At 40.4% G+C, this 14,200-nt stretch overlaps 1 protein-coding gene across 1 annotated transcript in view; it reads right to left on the reverse strand.

Annotated features, from left to right (window-relative positions):
- Positions 1-14,200, reverse strand: part of LOC100558474 (arf-GAP with SH3 domain, ANK repeat and PH domain-containing protein 2) — a 48,437-nt gene that overhangs the window by 12,941 nt on the left and 21,296 nt on the right. The window contains exons 14-21 of the mRNA XM_008109945.3: positions 13,703-13,866; positions 11,905-12,038; positions 11,120-11,211; positions 9,978-10,167; positions 8,920-9,005; positions 5,594-5,709; positions 3,727-3,794; positions 1,566-1,667 (exon numbers count right to left, since the gene is read on the reverse strand). Of these exons, the coding sequence (XP_008108152.2) occupies positions 1,566-1,667; positions 3,727-3,794; positions 5,594-5,709; positions 8,920-9,005; positions 9,978-10,167; positions 11,120-11,211; positions 11,905-12,038; positions 13,703-13,866 (952 nt within the window). The remainder of the gene's footprint in view (positions 1-1,565; positions 1,668-3,726; positions 3,795-5,593; positions 5,710-8,919; positions 9,006-9,977; positions 10,168-11,119; positions 11,212-11,904; positions 12,039-13,702; positions 13,867-14,200) is intronic.

Below are 14,200 nucleotides of genomic sequence, written 5' to 3' on the forward strand. Positions count from 1 at the left end.
TCCCTAGGTCATTACAGAATTTTGCAATAGAAAGTTAGGGGCTTCATGCACTGCAGGCAGCAACAACAGTAATGTACCCAAATGTCCCCAAAGCCAGTCAGCTCTTGGATCCTACAGATCACTCCAAAGCACCAACACTTTTGCACCTGCCCTTCATTTGTTTTTGCTGGGAAACACATTTTAATGTGTGCATTTGTATGTGCCTTCAAGTCACCTATTAACTTATGTGACCCCAACAATTTCAAAAGTTTCCACAGGCAACGGAAAGAGAGAAGTAATTTTGCTCATTCCTTCCTCTGAAATATAGTCTACAGTGTTTGGGATTCCTTGGTGGTCTTCCAAGATTCAATAGGATCTGGTGTCGTTAGAGATTATGTGGGTCATCCATATGTGAATATAAGGTTAGAAATGGGGCTGAAATGCACTTTCAGTCCCATGTAGATTGAACCTCATTCATCTAAAGCATACTGCTTCCATCCAACATATAATCCTAAAATAGCCCCAGTCTGGAAAATTCCTAATATTCAAATAGATAAGCCTTACATTTAAAGTTTCTGTTAACAAATCTGCACAGATGCAGTGATACTTTAGAGATTGGCGCAGACAAAGGGCTTTGTGGTGTCTTCTGAGTGAAAGCTCTGCAAGTGGATTCTGTAATACAACCGTTTCTGGTCAGACTTGTCAGACAACTTAAGGATTTAAAATCAGGGATTTTTCAGTCCATAATACGTATTAGCAATTTAAAAAATTCAAAACAAGATGGCCCAAACTAATCTGCTACAGAAAACCACAAAAAATGTTCTCGGATACAATTCCCAGTTAAAAACCACTCAAATAAAACCACAGATGTTCTGCAGCAGTGCTGATGGTCCATGGACCTGTGCCAGTTTATGAGCCATTGGCTGCTAATCCTTGGTAAGTTTCCAGAAAATAAAAATTATTGTCAATGGGCACAAACATGGTGATCATATCTGGAACATTGGGGAGAAAATAATAAGTTCTTCCACATCCGAAAGCTGAGGGAGCAGTGAAATACAGCAATAATGCTTTCTCCTCACAAGCCATGTTCATTGTAATGTAATATTTAGTGCATCACATTTCTTCATGCTGAAATCCATTTAGCTTTGTTGGAGCTCTTAATTTGTTAATCTACTGATCCTAGGACCTGGAGCAATGTATTCAAACTACAAGAAAAGAGATTCCACCTAAACATTAGGAAGAATTTCCTGATGGTAAGAGCTGTGGTCTCAGAATGATGCAGTTCCCTTCTCAGGAGTTTGTTAGCCAAAGACTAGTTGGGCATCGATTAAGAGGGCTTTGATTATTTATTCCTGCATGGCAGAATGGGGTTGGACTGGATGACTCCTGTGGTCTCTCTGATTCTATAATTCTGACAAGATTATAATTTAGTAACTATCAGAGCAAAGAGGCATACAATTGTAATATAAAACCCACCATAGCAGATGTTCAGTTTCAAGGGATCAACAATCTTATAGCTAAGAAATTGAACGCTGTGAACAAACCCTAACCTATGCAACAAAAGATCAAAAGAGGTGTGGTCTTACCTTCTCATCCAGGTCATCATCACTTTCAAACATGTCCTCTTGGCCAAGACGCCACTCATATTCCACATGCGCACGCATATTGAACTGATCGTTTTGAGCCAGCTAGAATATACAAAACACCCAGCCTTTGTTTGAGATTTGGTGGAGTAATAACTGTTTTCTTTCTGTACTCAGGACTTCCAGTGAGGAAACAGGAAGAAGTAAAAGACAATGAGAAGAGATCTCCAGAGCTATAAGGCCAGCACCATAAATAATAGCTTGATGGCAAAAAAGCACTGCTGACTGTATTCAAGGCCAAGAATGAAATATTTATGAATTTAAAAAGTTTCATATGGGCCTGACCCAAGGGAGGCTACTTAATATGATGGAGCTAAAGAAATGTACAACAAAAAGATGCACTCTGATCTACCTCATAAATGGATTTTTTATACCCAGTGCATACTGTTCCGTTTTTGTCATTTCCATAATTATATAAATGTGTGTCTTATTGTTCGAAGTCTTGCAATGCAGAAACCATGCAATGTCTCCACAGTTAAAAATAAACTTCTAAATTTTCCAAGCCTTCTCTTTGATTTTTGGAAGTGGAGAGGTAGGATACGATGTTAGTTTTTATCAGTGCTATCTAACAACACAAAATTAAAACCATAGTCTATGTTGACTGCAGCAGTAGTGGTCACACTCTGGGGAACATTTCTAGTATATAGTTCAAAGTGTCACATAAATTTGAAAATCTGGTTTCATAAGGCACAGTATAAAATGAATTTATACCAATGGCCAAAATAATTTTCCAATAATCAGAATCTCTAAAAAGAGATCTACAGAAATACTCCAGTTAACAATGTATCCACAAACAAGCTCCCTCTTGCAAAGTCTTCTTCTCCCCTCCTTTTTCTCTGTCTAGCTGGGAGGTTTGGCTTTGGTTTTTAGCAGAGTTGGCATCAGGAGAAGGCTGAAAGAGGGCTGGAGAAGCACACACCTTTGGTGTTTGGTTGCAGCAAGCTTCCTACAGTAAGCCATAGAATAAAGGTTGATCTAATCTTATTGCTGCCATTTGTGCTTGCCTACAAGAGGCAAGGTAAACAGCTGCTGCTTCCAGACTCTTACTGAATATGCATATGCAACGAATATGCAACGAAACAGAGAAAGAGGAAGAGCAGATAAGTGTGTTTCAGTAGAGATCTGCAATAAGTTGAAAAAGCACAGATCTGTAAGTTAGACCACCAGAATGGAAATTATTGGAAAACTGGAAGCTGATTGAAGAAATTAAAATAATTTCTGGATGCACTTTGCAAAAAGGCTTCATGTAGTCTCCAATAGATTCATTTTCTTTACTTATGTAAGGATGCCTGAATTTGGTTGTTAGAGTTTTGGGTGAAAATTATGCTTAAATATTTGGAACTGTTATTTTTGGGGGGGGGGGGATAGTTTAGGAACCTATCCCTATACTGGATTGCTGTGAGTTTTCCAGGCTGTATGGCCATGTTCCAGAAGCATTCTCTCCTGATGTTTTTCTAGACCTCACAACCTCTGAGGATGCCTTTCATAGATATGGGCGAAATGTCAGGAGAGAATGCTTCTGGAACATGGCCATACAGCCTGGAAAACTCACAGCAATCCAGTGATTCTGGCCTTAAAAGCCTTTGACAACAAATTTTTTTGGTGTCAGGAGCAACTTGAGAAACTGCAAGTCACTTCTGGTGTGCGAGAATTGGCCATCTGCAAGGACATTGCCCAGGGGACGCCCGGATGGTTGAATTTTTACCATCCTGTGGGAGGCTTCTCTCATATCCCCGCATGGGGAGCTGGAGCTGACAGAAGGAGCTCATGCCACTCTCCCTGGATTTGAACCGCCGACCTGTCAGTCAGAAGTCCTGCCGGCACAAGGGTTTAATCCATTGTGTCACTGGAGGGCCCTGTCAACACACATTATCCCTATGCTCTCTATCCATTCCTGCCTCTGGTACCAAATTTTCTATGAAAGAAGACATGTCCAGAAACATATCTACTTTGTTAACTGGGGTATACTTGTATACAAAACCTGGAGTTGAAAGAGTGGGGTTATCTGGATCTCAGAACACAACTACTCCATAGTACAGGAAGCCTACTCATTTATGCCACTGCTTCAAAATCAGAAAGTGGAGATGTGCATCCTGCTTCTTACCAGTTCCTCACACACAGCATGGTTCATTCGCCTAGCAACATCGAGGGCTGTCTCTCCAGCTTCATTGGCTATGGGGGAAATGAGAGATGTCACCATAAGATTAATGATGATGGAAACTGTTAGTAACTTTGACTTCAACATTATAGTCCATTTTGATTTATTCTCAATATGAGCAAGTTAATTCCATCTTATGACCCTATTACGGTATAGGGTTTTCCTGGGAAGCTTTAATCAGAGATGATTTGCCATTGCCTTCCTCTAAGACTGAAAAAATGTGAAGTAGCCAAGGTTGCCTCGAGCTTTCCATGGCTGAGGGTGAATTCAAACTCTGGTCTCCTGGAATTCTAACTAATCTCAGACCCACTACATCTTGCCAACTCTCCCATTTGATTATATGGTAAGCTTTTCAAGGTTCAGTTCAGATCCAGGTGAAGAACCAAGATGTCTTGGGATGTAATCACAGCCATGGAAACCCACTGGGTAGCCTTGAGCAAGTCACACTCTCTCAACCTAAAGAGGACGACAGTGGCAAACCTCTTCTGAAGACTGAGCGAAGTAAAACTACACTGACCAACAGTGTGGTAACTCAAGTGCGAAAAAATGCAGAAAATGGCTATGCTTGGTGTTAGTTTATTTCATATGTGCTTGGTCTTAGTTTATTGCAGGAGAAGCTGAGCCTTACCACACCACCAGCCCCACCAAGCTCATATGCTCTCTCTTCTTCCTCTACAAGAAGAGACAGGAAACTTTCCCTTCTATTGTTAATTAAACACTGTTTTGCTTTGAAATTTGAATGCAACATATTTGACTGAACTTATGTGCCAGGAGCTGATTTCTGCTGTCTCAGAAGTTCACCATAAATCTTCTCTGTGACATCTTCAGGTCAGCAGAGGTGCTGATGGAAAGGCCGAAGGGTAGCACAGCTGATGGACTAACTTGTTCTTGTGGGAAAATAGTGATAAGGGAATGGGGTGGGGTAGTGAGGATAGTAGAAAAAGCAGAGGGGTTTGGGTGAGAATGCATTAGCGACTTTTTCTTGGACTGTGGAAATCTGAGTAATAAAGCCAATTCCAAAGATAACTATGTGAGTGGTCTCAGTTGCTGGCTAGATTTTGCAGGGAGTGACATTATGTATGTTTAGCTGGAAACAAATCAACTTCAAATTATTAGTTAATTGAAAATCAAACCATTGTCTCTTTGCAACTCCTCCAGAAAGGGAGGAAGTAACACGGAAAAAGAGGGGAAGGACTTTTCAGTCTCAACAGGCTACAATTTAATTGCAAAAGGTGACAATAATTTCTCCTTAAAGTCAGTGTCTACAATCCTACCACTTAATGTGTGTTGTATGACCTTCTGGATAGTATTCTGTACCTCTGAACAAGTTCATGAAAGTGGATAGTACAATATATGTTACCTTTCTTTTTACTCCTTTGGACACCGCTCACTGTGAAATCTCATTGTACCATGAGGACAATAAAATTAAATACAACTACAGTACCTGCATTTAAACCATTTAGAATCACATAATTATACAATCATAGAGCTGGAAGGAACCACATGGGCCATCCAGTCCAACCCTCTACCATTTACAACCATTCAATGCCATAAATGTCACTATAAAGCAGTATAGTAATTAGCCACAACCACAATAGTATTTTTGAACTCACTACTGCGAAGTGAAAAGAAAGCCAGCTTACAGACAGAAAGAGAAAGTGCTACTGAACTATGGGACAGTCAAAAGAAAATCATCAAAAGTTATACAAGGTACAGTTGCGATATAACGTAAAATTAAGAGATAACAATGTAAGTAATCAGATATTTCCTCTCTTATCTCAAAACCACTAATGTTTGTATGGTTACTACTTACTGATTCCAATGTTGGCTTTGGCACGCAGGAGAAGCTTTATGCATTCAGGTTTATTATGGAGACTGCAGTAATGAAGTGGGGTATTTCCCTTGGCTGTTTGTTTCACCAGGCTATCACTAGATGAGAGAAAATTATTGGCTATAAAGACACCTATTTTAGGCAGTTTTCATTTCTACAGGTCAATAATGGACAAGATGTGGCCAGTCAACTGTTGTTTGACTACACCTCCTATCATTTATCACCTTTGATGACGGATGACAGAGGTACCATCTAACACCATCTGGAAGGTCACACATTGCCAACTGCTATCCAAGAAATTAGCTGATACTACATTATTAATTGCAACACTGAGCACAAACACATTCACATTAAGATTTACCGTAAATGTAAATGTGTCACAATATAAAGTGCCTTTTAGATAAACAATTTATATTTCTCAGAGTAGTGATACAAAGAATCCATATAATTGGGAGTTTTGCCCTACAGAATTGCTTAGCAGAAAGAGAAAGATAAGCTTAGGTCCTGTTATTATTGCCACAGCTTGTACTACAACAGCTGTGTCATTGCTCTTTTCTTCAACTTTTAATTTTCCTGTTAGATGGAGGAGGTAGTATGGCTACCAAACTTAATGACTTAGTAATTCTCATGGCACACACACTCCCACTGTTTCTTGAACTATCCAGGTGCTATCTCTCAATGAAAAGTATGTAACATCAGTTGTTTTTTCTTAAGAAAAGCACAACAAACTTCCATAGTGTTAACAACTTTGCCACATCACTCTGTTTTCATTTAAGCAAACAGAAACAGAGCATTAATGGAACAATCGCTTTCACATCAGTCTTCCACACTGCCTTGCCTTCGAACCATGTTTGCCCTACTCAGTGCCGGTGTAATCCTTTTTTAAAAATATATTACTTTGCCACAACTGTGTAGTAGTGCAAATATGACATGCTCATGAAACCCTCCTATGCTTCGTAATATTGAGATTGCAGAAGAAGGAAATTATAGCACAACAATGTGGTAGGACAACAGCAATACTGAATACATTGATGGGTTTTTCCATCAGTGGAAAGAAATATATGATCCAATCACTATTCAAGTACAATGCAACTACAAGAGAGACACAAAGCCAGTGGTTCTCAACCTGTGGCTCCCCAGATGTTTTGGCCTTCAACTCCCAGAAATTCTAAATGCTGGTAAACTGGCTGGGATTTCTGGAAATTGTAAGCCAAACACCTGGAGACCCACAGGTTGAGAGCCACTGCAGGAAGCCCTCTCCTAAGGCACTTTTATCCTGTCATAATTGCACGTTATCAGCCTCATTAAGAGATTTAGGCTAGAGCACCAATGTGAACCAGAAGCAAGTTCAAATATGCATATTCATCACTAAAATGACTGACAATTTGTATATGAATGAGCCATTAAAGACAAATACCACACAAGCCAAGCTGTTAATATTATTTCAACTCAGTAAATTGGGCCTAAGGTAAATTAACATATGGAAATTCATGGAAAAAAATTACCATTCATGTCCCTCTCCATAAGCATCTGAAAGATTCAGAGTGTCCTCCTGTACCAAGTGGGACTGAGCAAAATATACTGCTAAAGCAAAAGAGAGATGGGAAAGAGGGCTGCTCACCCTCTAGTGACTTTTTGGAGGATGCAGATCCTTTTCTTGCAAGACCTTTTCTTGCATCTCATCAAGTAATACATATAAACTAGTCATAAGCGTTAGAATGCAGTACAGGAACACTGCCTTGGAGTATAGTTCTTATTTAATAGTTTGGAGAAACAGACTTATAATGAAATCCTGCAGTGGGGAGAGCATTTTTGTAGACGAAAGAAAATGGCAAACTACTATATCATAGTATGCCTAATGCAATCTTGCTACTAGAGACGGGTCAGATCTCTGTCGAGTCTCAGATCTGGATATATAAACTAAACTTTTGGTTAAAACTGATGTTTATCCCTAAAGGCTTGGCCCCATTGACCCTTTGACCCTTACTGATCGATTTCATTCAAGATGGAAAAGACTAGTTGACGAGAAAATCCTAAACCTGGGATTCTCACCAAACACTATCTTAACTATGGGCTACACAAAAGCTAAAGAAAATATACGACAGCGTATCTGGGACACTGAGCTGCAAGGCTACCTAGGCGCAGCTTCTGTTCTTCCAGTCTTTAGGGACAGTGGGAGAGCGTTTCTTCCCGCAGAGTACTTAGATAACCTTATTATCCCAAAACATAGGAAGGCCTTCTCTTTGGCTAAGTTCGATGTACTCCCTTCAGCTGTACTTGAGGGTAGATATAACAAAGTACCATACAATGAACACATATGTCCCTGTGAGGCTGAGGCAGTGGAAACTATGGAGCATGTCTTGTTGTACTGCTCTTTTTACCGAGACCTTTGTAAACATTTTATAAATCCAATTTTAGAAAGTTTACCAGGGAGATCTGTAAGGTTTTATGTTGATTATCTTTTGGCAGACCAAGACCCCAAAACTACTGCCAAAGTTGCTAGCTTTTGTGCAGCAGCTATAGCTTGTCGGTGCAAGATGTTGCCAAGGTTCTAGTAGGTTTTAATATTTACTTCAGCATTTACCTTTGCCATTTTAGCATATAAATGTTTTATATCATTTTAACTACCACAATCAATACTGTGTTTTAACCTTGTTCTTCACGGTGTTTCTTAATATCTAATTGCATATGTTTCTATGCTATTCTGATGCTTGTACATTTTATGTTGCTGGTCATCGACCGTAATAAATAAATATATATATGAACTAGTCATAAGCGTTAGAATGCAGTACAGGAACGCTGCCTTGGAGTATAGTTCTTATTTAATAGTTTGGAGAAACAGACTTATAATGAAATCCTGCAGTGGGGAGAGCATTTTTGTAGACGAAAGAAAATGGCAAACTACTATATCATAGTAAAATTCAGATTTTCTGAATTCCCACTAAGGTTTTTCCCTCCAGATTATACAGGAGGTTTTTCTTCCCCCGAGCAAATGTAAGGATTATGCTGAACTGTGAACTGTATGTATCTTTACTGTGTCAGGCAGAGAAAGTTTCAAATCAGTCTAGAACAGTGGTTCTCAACCTGTGAGGCCCCAGGTGTTTTGGCCTTCAACTCCCAGAAAGCCTAACAGCTGGTAAATTGGCTGGGATTTCTCAGAATTGTACACCAAAATACCTGGGGACCCACAGGTTGAGAACCACTGGTCTAGAACCCAACATTTACCCACATGTTTCAGTCACACAAAGAAATCATAGCCTAATGCGGCCCCATTAAATCCATAAAATAGGCATGTGGAGTCATCTTACCTGTTCTGCACCAGAAAATCTACAATATGCAAAGAGGTTCGGTCACATATTAAAACTGCCAAATGAAGAAGTGTCTCCCCAGATTCCTTCAAACAAGAAACAAACATACTCAGTGACTATAAACAAATACCTAGATGTTTCCTTGCAAATCAGCATTATCCCCTTATGGATGGGGATTCATCCCAATACCCAACAGCAAACATTCAAAGGGAAGAGTGACTGCGTATACCCGTGTATAAGTCAAACTCATGTACAAGTTGAGGGTGGGCTTTGGGGCCAAAGTTATGGATTTTCTGGTGACCCATGGAGAAGTCGGGGGTGGGGGGTGTTATTTCATCCCTACAATGAGCCATGGTAGTTAAAGTGGCGTCAAACTGCATTAATTCTACAGTGTAGATATAGCTTTGGAATCCTGAGCCTCAAGTGTTTATGTAGAGCAGACATGGGCTAACTTGGGGCCTCCAGGTGTTTTGGAGTTCAACTCCCACCATTCCTAACAGCCTCAGGCCCTTTCCTTTTCCCCCTCAGCCGCTTAAGCGGAAAAGGAAGAGGCCTGAGGCTGTTAGGAATGGTGGGAGTTGAACTCCAAAACACCTGGAGGCCCCAAGTTAGCCCGTGCCTGGTTTAGAGGCTTGCGTTGTGCATTTAAAAATACCTATCCACTGGAAAGTATTACATAATTACACATGGAGTATAATTTGGCCCCAGGTACAAATTGCATTATTTAACACTTATTATAAAGGTTGGGGAAAAGGATGCTCAGATATATGTGCCTTCACTATCAAAAAGAGAAAACTTAATTACTGAGTTTATGTAGAGTGAAATTCAGTGCAAAGAAGAAATTACCGTTTCTCATCACACAAGCTAACGGACTTGCCATAACTGTCAAACAAAACTGCAACTTTGTGTTAATTATTCTCCCCAGCATATGCTTGTCTTTTTACAGGCTTCCTTGAAGCTGTTTCCTTAGCTAGCGTTGCATGTTCTCCTCTATGGCATTGCTATGTGACTGCTGCTATAGTGCGTGTGTGTCAGTTCCTGGAAGAAGGCAGCCTCACCTGGCAGGGCTCCAGAACAGGCTCACTTAAATCCATCTTTTCTGCATATGCCTGAAGCAAGACATATATATTTTTCTCCTCGACAGCTTCCTGTAGGTCCTTAAGCCTAGCAACTGGGCTTCCCGTAATTCCCTGGGCAACATACTTTCTATCAACATACTTGGCTATGATGAAATCCTTTCGAAAAGTCCTGTAATGATACAAAACAACATAGGCATAAAAAATTAAGGTCCATTCCACACTGCCGTATAATCCAGGCATTGTGTTGTCAAAGGACCCAGGCTGTGGCGCAGGCTGGAGAGCAAGCCAGCTGCAACCAGCTGCAATGAATCACTCTGACCAGGAGGTCATGAGTTCGAGGCCCGCTCGGAGCCTATGTTTGTCTTGTCTTTGTTCTATGTTAAATGGCATTGAATGTTTGCCTATATGTGTAATGTGATCCGCCCTGAGTCCCCTTCGGGGTGAGAAGGGCAGAATATAAATGCTGTAAATAAATAAATAAATAAATAAATAAACGCCTTCATGGCCAGAATCACTGGGTTGCCCTGGGTTTTCTGAGCTGTATGGCAATGTTCCAGAAGCATTCTCTCTTGAGGTTTCACTCACATCTAAGGCACGCATCCTCAGAGGTTGTGAGGTATATTGGAAACTAAACAAGGGAGGTTTTATATATCTGTGGAAGGTCTAGGGTGGGAGAAAGAACTCTTGTCTGTTGGAGGCCAGTGTGAATGTTGTAATTAATCACCTTGATTAGCATTTAATGGCCTTGCAGACTACAGACTACATAGAGAAGCCATTGAACTCCACAAGCATGTGGACAATTTCAACATAAAGGCGGAAACCATGAAAATGAACAAAATCTGGCATAAAAACTCTAAAATCAGGACAATAACTAAAGAAAAACACTCTGAAAACAGGGGAATTCTGGATATGAAAAAAAATCAGGACCAGCTAACACCTCCCAACAAAGGATTCCCCCAGGCAGGAATTAGCCAGGCCTTAAGCTGCAAGGCCATTAAATGCTAATCAAGGTGATTAATTACAACATTCACACTTGCTTCCAATGAACAAGAGTCTGTTTACATATATATGCAAATGCACAAATCGTCCCAATCATGATTAAGAACAGTAAGATTCCTTACATGAGACTGTCAGTAGTAGGCTTTAGATCTGCATTGTGAAGGTTGGCTTCTACAATGTCATTAAATCGTGAATTTCCAATATTCTTAGCCAACTGCAAAAAAGAAAGGAAAAAGGCAATTCAGCAAAACACACATATATCACCACTAAGCAATGTAAGCATGCACTTATCAGCATATCAAATTTTGCATAAGTCTTAAGATAAGGAAGTGCAAGATAGAGAAGAAGAAATTTTGAATCATGAAAACCTTTGCATAGTATCACTGTGTCATGTTATGATTCACTTAATTTGTTTTGCACAAACAGAGGATGAGAAGAAAAGAAACCACAGGCATTGTTTGAAAGAGAAGTAAGGTGAGGTAAATAAGACAGCAAAAAGATGGTGTGGTGGTGATAAAGAGGAAAACAAGAGAAATACAACTGAGCCTCCAAATGTACAGGTTTGACTTTTGCAGATTTGATAATTCATGAACTTAATTAGAATGTGTTCTCTAGGAATCCTTATGTCCTCAAGTGTGAGTCTGTGGTCAGCTACCTCCAGAGTTTGATCACAGAATTGTGCTGGAAAATCTAGAGGTTCTTAGAGAAATATTACCTTAGGTATATGTGTGTGTGTGTGTGTATTCATGATTTTTCAACTTTCACAGGGTTTTGAACCCTGAACTCTAGCAAATGAGACTACTGTACTGTACTTTAGATGAAAGCTGAACCAGTGGTACCAGGAAGAAGAAAGTTGTAATAAGCTTTGAATGATAAATGATAGAGCAGAAAGAAATCAGCTCCCTACCAGAAGCTCTGAGGTTGCCAGCTTGTCCAAAGCTAGTGACTGGATGCGAGAGTGGTGAACGCCCATTTCTCTGTGAATCCCAGAGCATTCAATGCAGATGAGGATTCCCAAATTAATGGAGAGCCAGGCTGGATCTGTAGAGTAAGGGAAATCAATGATATAGTCAGTGTATCCTGATAAGCATGATAAGTGACATGGTAAGTCATTTTTACAAGTTTGCTTCATGAAATGTTATTTGGTGTTGGTATTGTGTACCTTTTAATCATTTCCGATCTACAGAGAACTAAGAGGAATCCATCAAAGATTAATTACCAGCAAGATTGTTCAGAGGGGCTTTGTCTTTGCCTTCCTCTTTAGGCTGAGAAAGTGTGACTTGCACAAGATCGTCCAGTGGGTTTCCATGGATGAACAGGGATTTGAATCCTGGCCTACAAGAGATCTATTCTACTTATAATTGCACTTTATCAGTCTTATGTGATAAAGTCTTGAGAGAAAAATGGATTACTTTATATATGAAAACAAAATCACCCTACTAGTTTTTATCTCCCCGCAATTTCCTGTCTAATCTTCTGCACCTTGTCTCCTTTCCCTCTGATATCTTTCGCTACCTACCAACTATTTTCTCCTGCTAGATACCATTTGAGTACTTTTTTTCCTAAGCTGAGAAAATTACAGCATCCCTTTTCACTTCAGTTTATTAATATGCTGGTTGCAACATTTTCAGACTTACAGTATCAATATTTCATGCTTTTAATGACCTTATATTAGAATCATAGAATCATAGAATAGTAGAGTTGGAAGAGACCTCATGGGCCATCCAGTCCAACCCCCTGCCAAGAAGCAGGAAATCGCATTCAAAGCACCCCCGACAGATGGCCATCCAGCCTCTGCTTAAAAGCCTCCAAGGAAGGAGCCTCCACCACAGTCCGGGGAAGAGAGTTCCACTGCCGAACAGCTCTCACAGTGAGGAAGTTCTTCCTGATGTTCAGGTGGAATCTCCTTTCCTGTAGTTTGAAGCCATTGTTCCGTGTCCTAGTCTGCAGGGCAGCAGAAAACAAGCTTGCTCCCTCCTCCCTATGACTTCCCCTCACATATTTGTACATGGCTATCATGTCTCCTCTCAGCCTTCTCTTCTGCAGGCTAAACATGCCCAGTTCTTTAAGCCTCTCCTCATAGGGCTTGTTCTCCAGACCTTTGATCATTTTAGTCGCCCTCCTCTGGACACATTCCAGCTTGTCAACATCTCCCTTCAACTGTGGTGCCCAGAATTGGACGCAGTATTCCAGGTGTGGTCTGACCAAGGCAGAATAGAGGGGGAGCATGATGTCCCTGGAACTAGATGCTATACCCCTATTGATGCAGGCCAGAATCCCGTTGGCTTTCTTAGCAGCCGCATCACATTGTTACCATCACAGTATACTATTGCTGGACATTCCAGTTCTGTTCATTGAAGACACATTCATTTTTATTTATGGATATGGATTTCATTTTTTTTATTACAGCAAGATGCAGCATAACCCATGCATACTATTTTTAAAACTTGAAATAGATGGGCTCTGCTCCAGGGTGTACTGCTCTAAAGTCTCCAGAATTAGTGGTAAGACCTAAGACTAATACCATAGAAGACAGCATGGGTTTCAGACGCACTGCTAAGATAAAGCAAAGCTCTAAGCTTTTCAGACAGTGTACTCTCCAGATCATTTGGGCCAGACCTCCTATGATCCTTGCCCAGTGGCCATGCCAACCAAGACAATAGCTGAGAGGGGAAACAGGAAACAGCCAAGGTCTCATTTTGCACCTGATGCAGAACAGTCACAACATGTGCTGTTTCCAGGCATGCGCTTGATCTCCTCAATGATTGCCCCAGTCAAATCCACCATGCTGCATCCTTCCCTGTCCGGTGCTTGTTTGAATGCGACATTCAAGGCCTCTTCTTTACTATTGCTCAGGACGGAGATCCATCTGCAAAAAAAGGAGGAAACCGTCACCATCACTTTCAGATCTGGTTCTTCTCAATCCAACCAAGATGGGTCTCTTTAAAGTAGACTACATGGTCTTCTGCAAATGAAAGCTGGAAGGAGTCTAAAGACACATTCCCGTGTGCATTAAGCACAGATACGCAAGGTAAATACCCCAAATATTAATGCCAGCTCCCTCTGTTGATGTTAATATCTAAACCTGCTTATCTGCTATGTAGGAGAGAAAATTCCTAATTTAAAACTATTGAGGTATAAAGTAGGGATGTGAAAATACCTCTGTCTCAATTTTATAAATTTTCTCCAAATCCCATTGGCAT

This window comes from Anolis carolinensis, chromosome 4 (genome assembly GCF_035594765.1).
Source record: "Anolis carolinensis isolate JA03-04 chromosome 4, rAnoCar3.1.pri, whole genome shotgun sequence".
Lineage (NCBI taxonomy): Eukaryota > Metazoa > Chordata > Lepidosauria > Squamata > Dactyloidae > Anolis > Anolis carolinensis.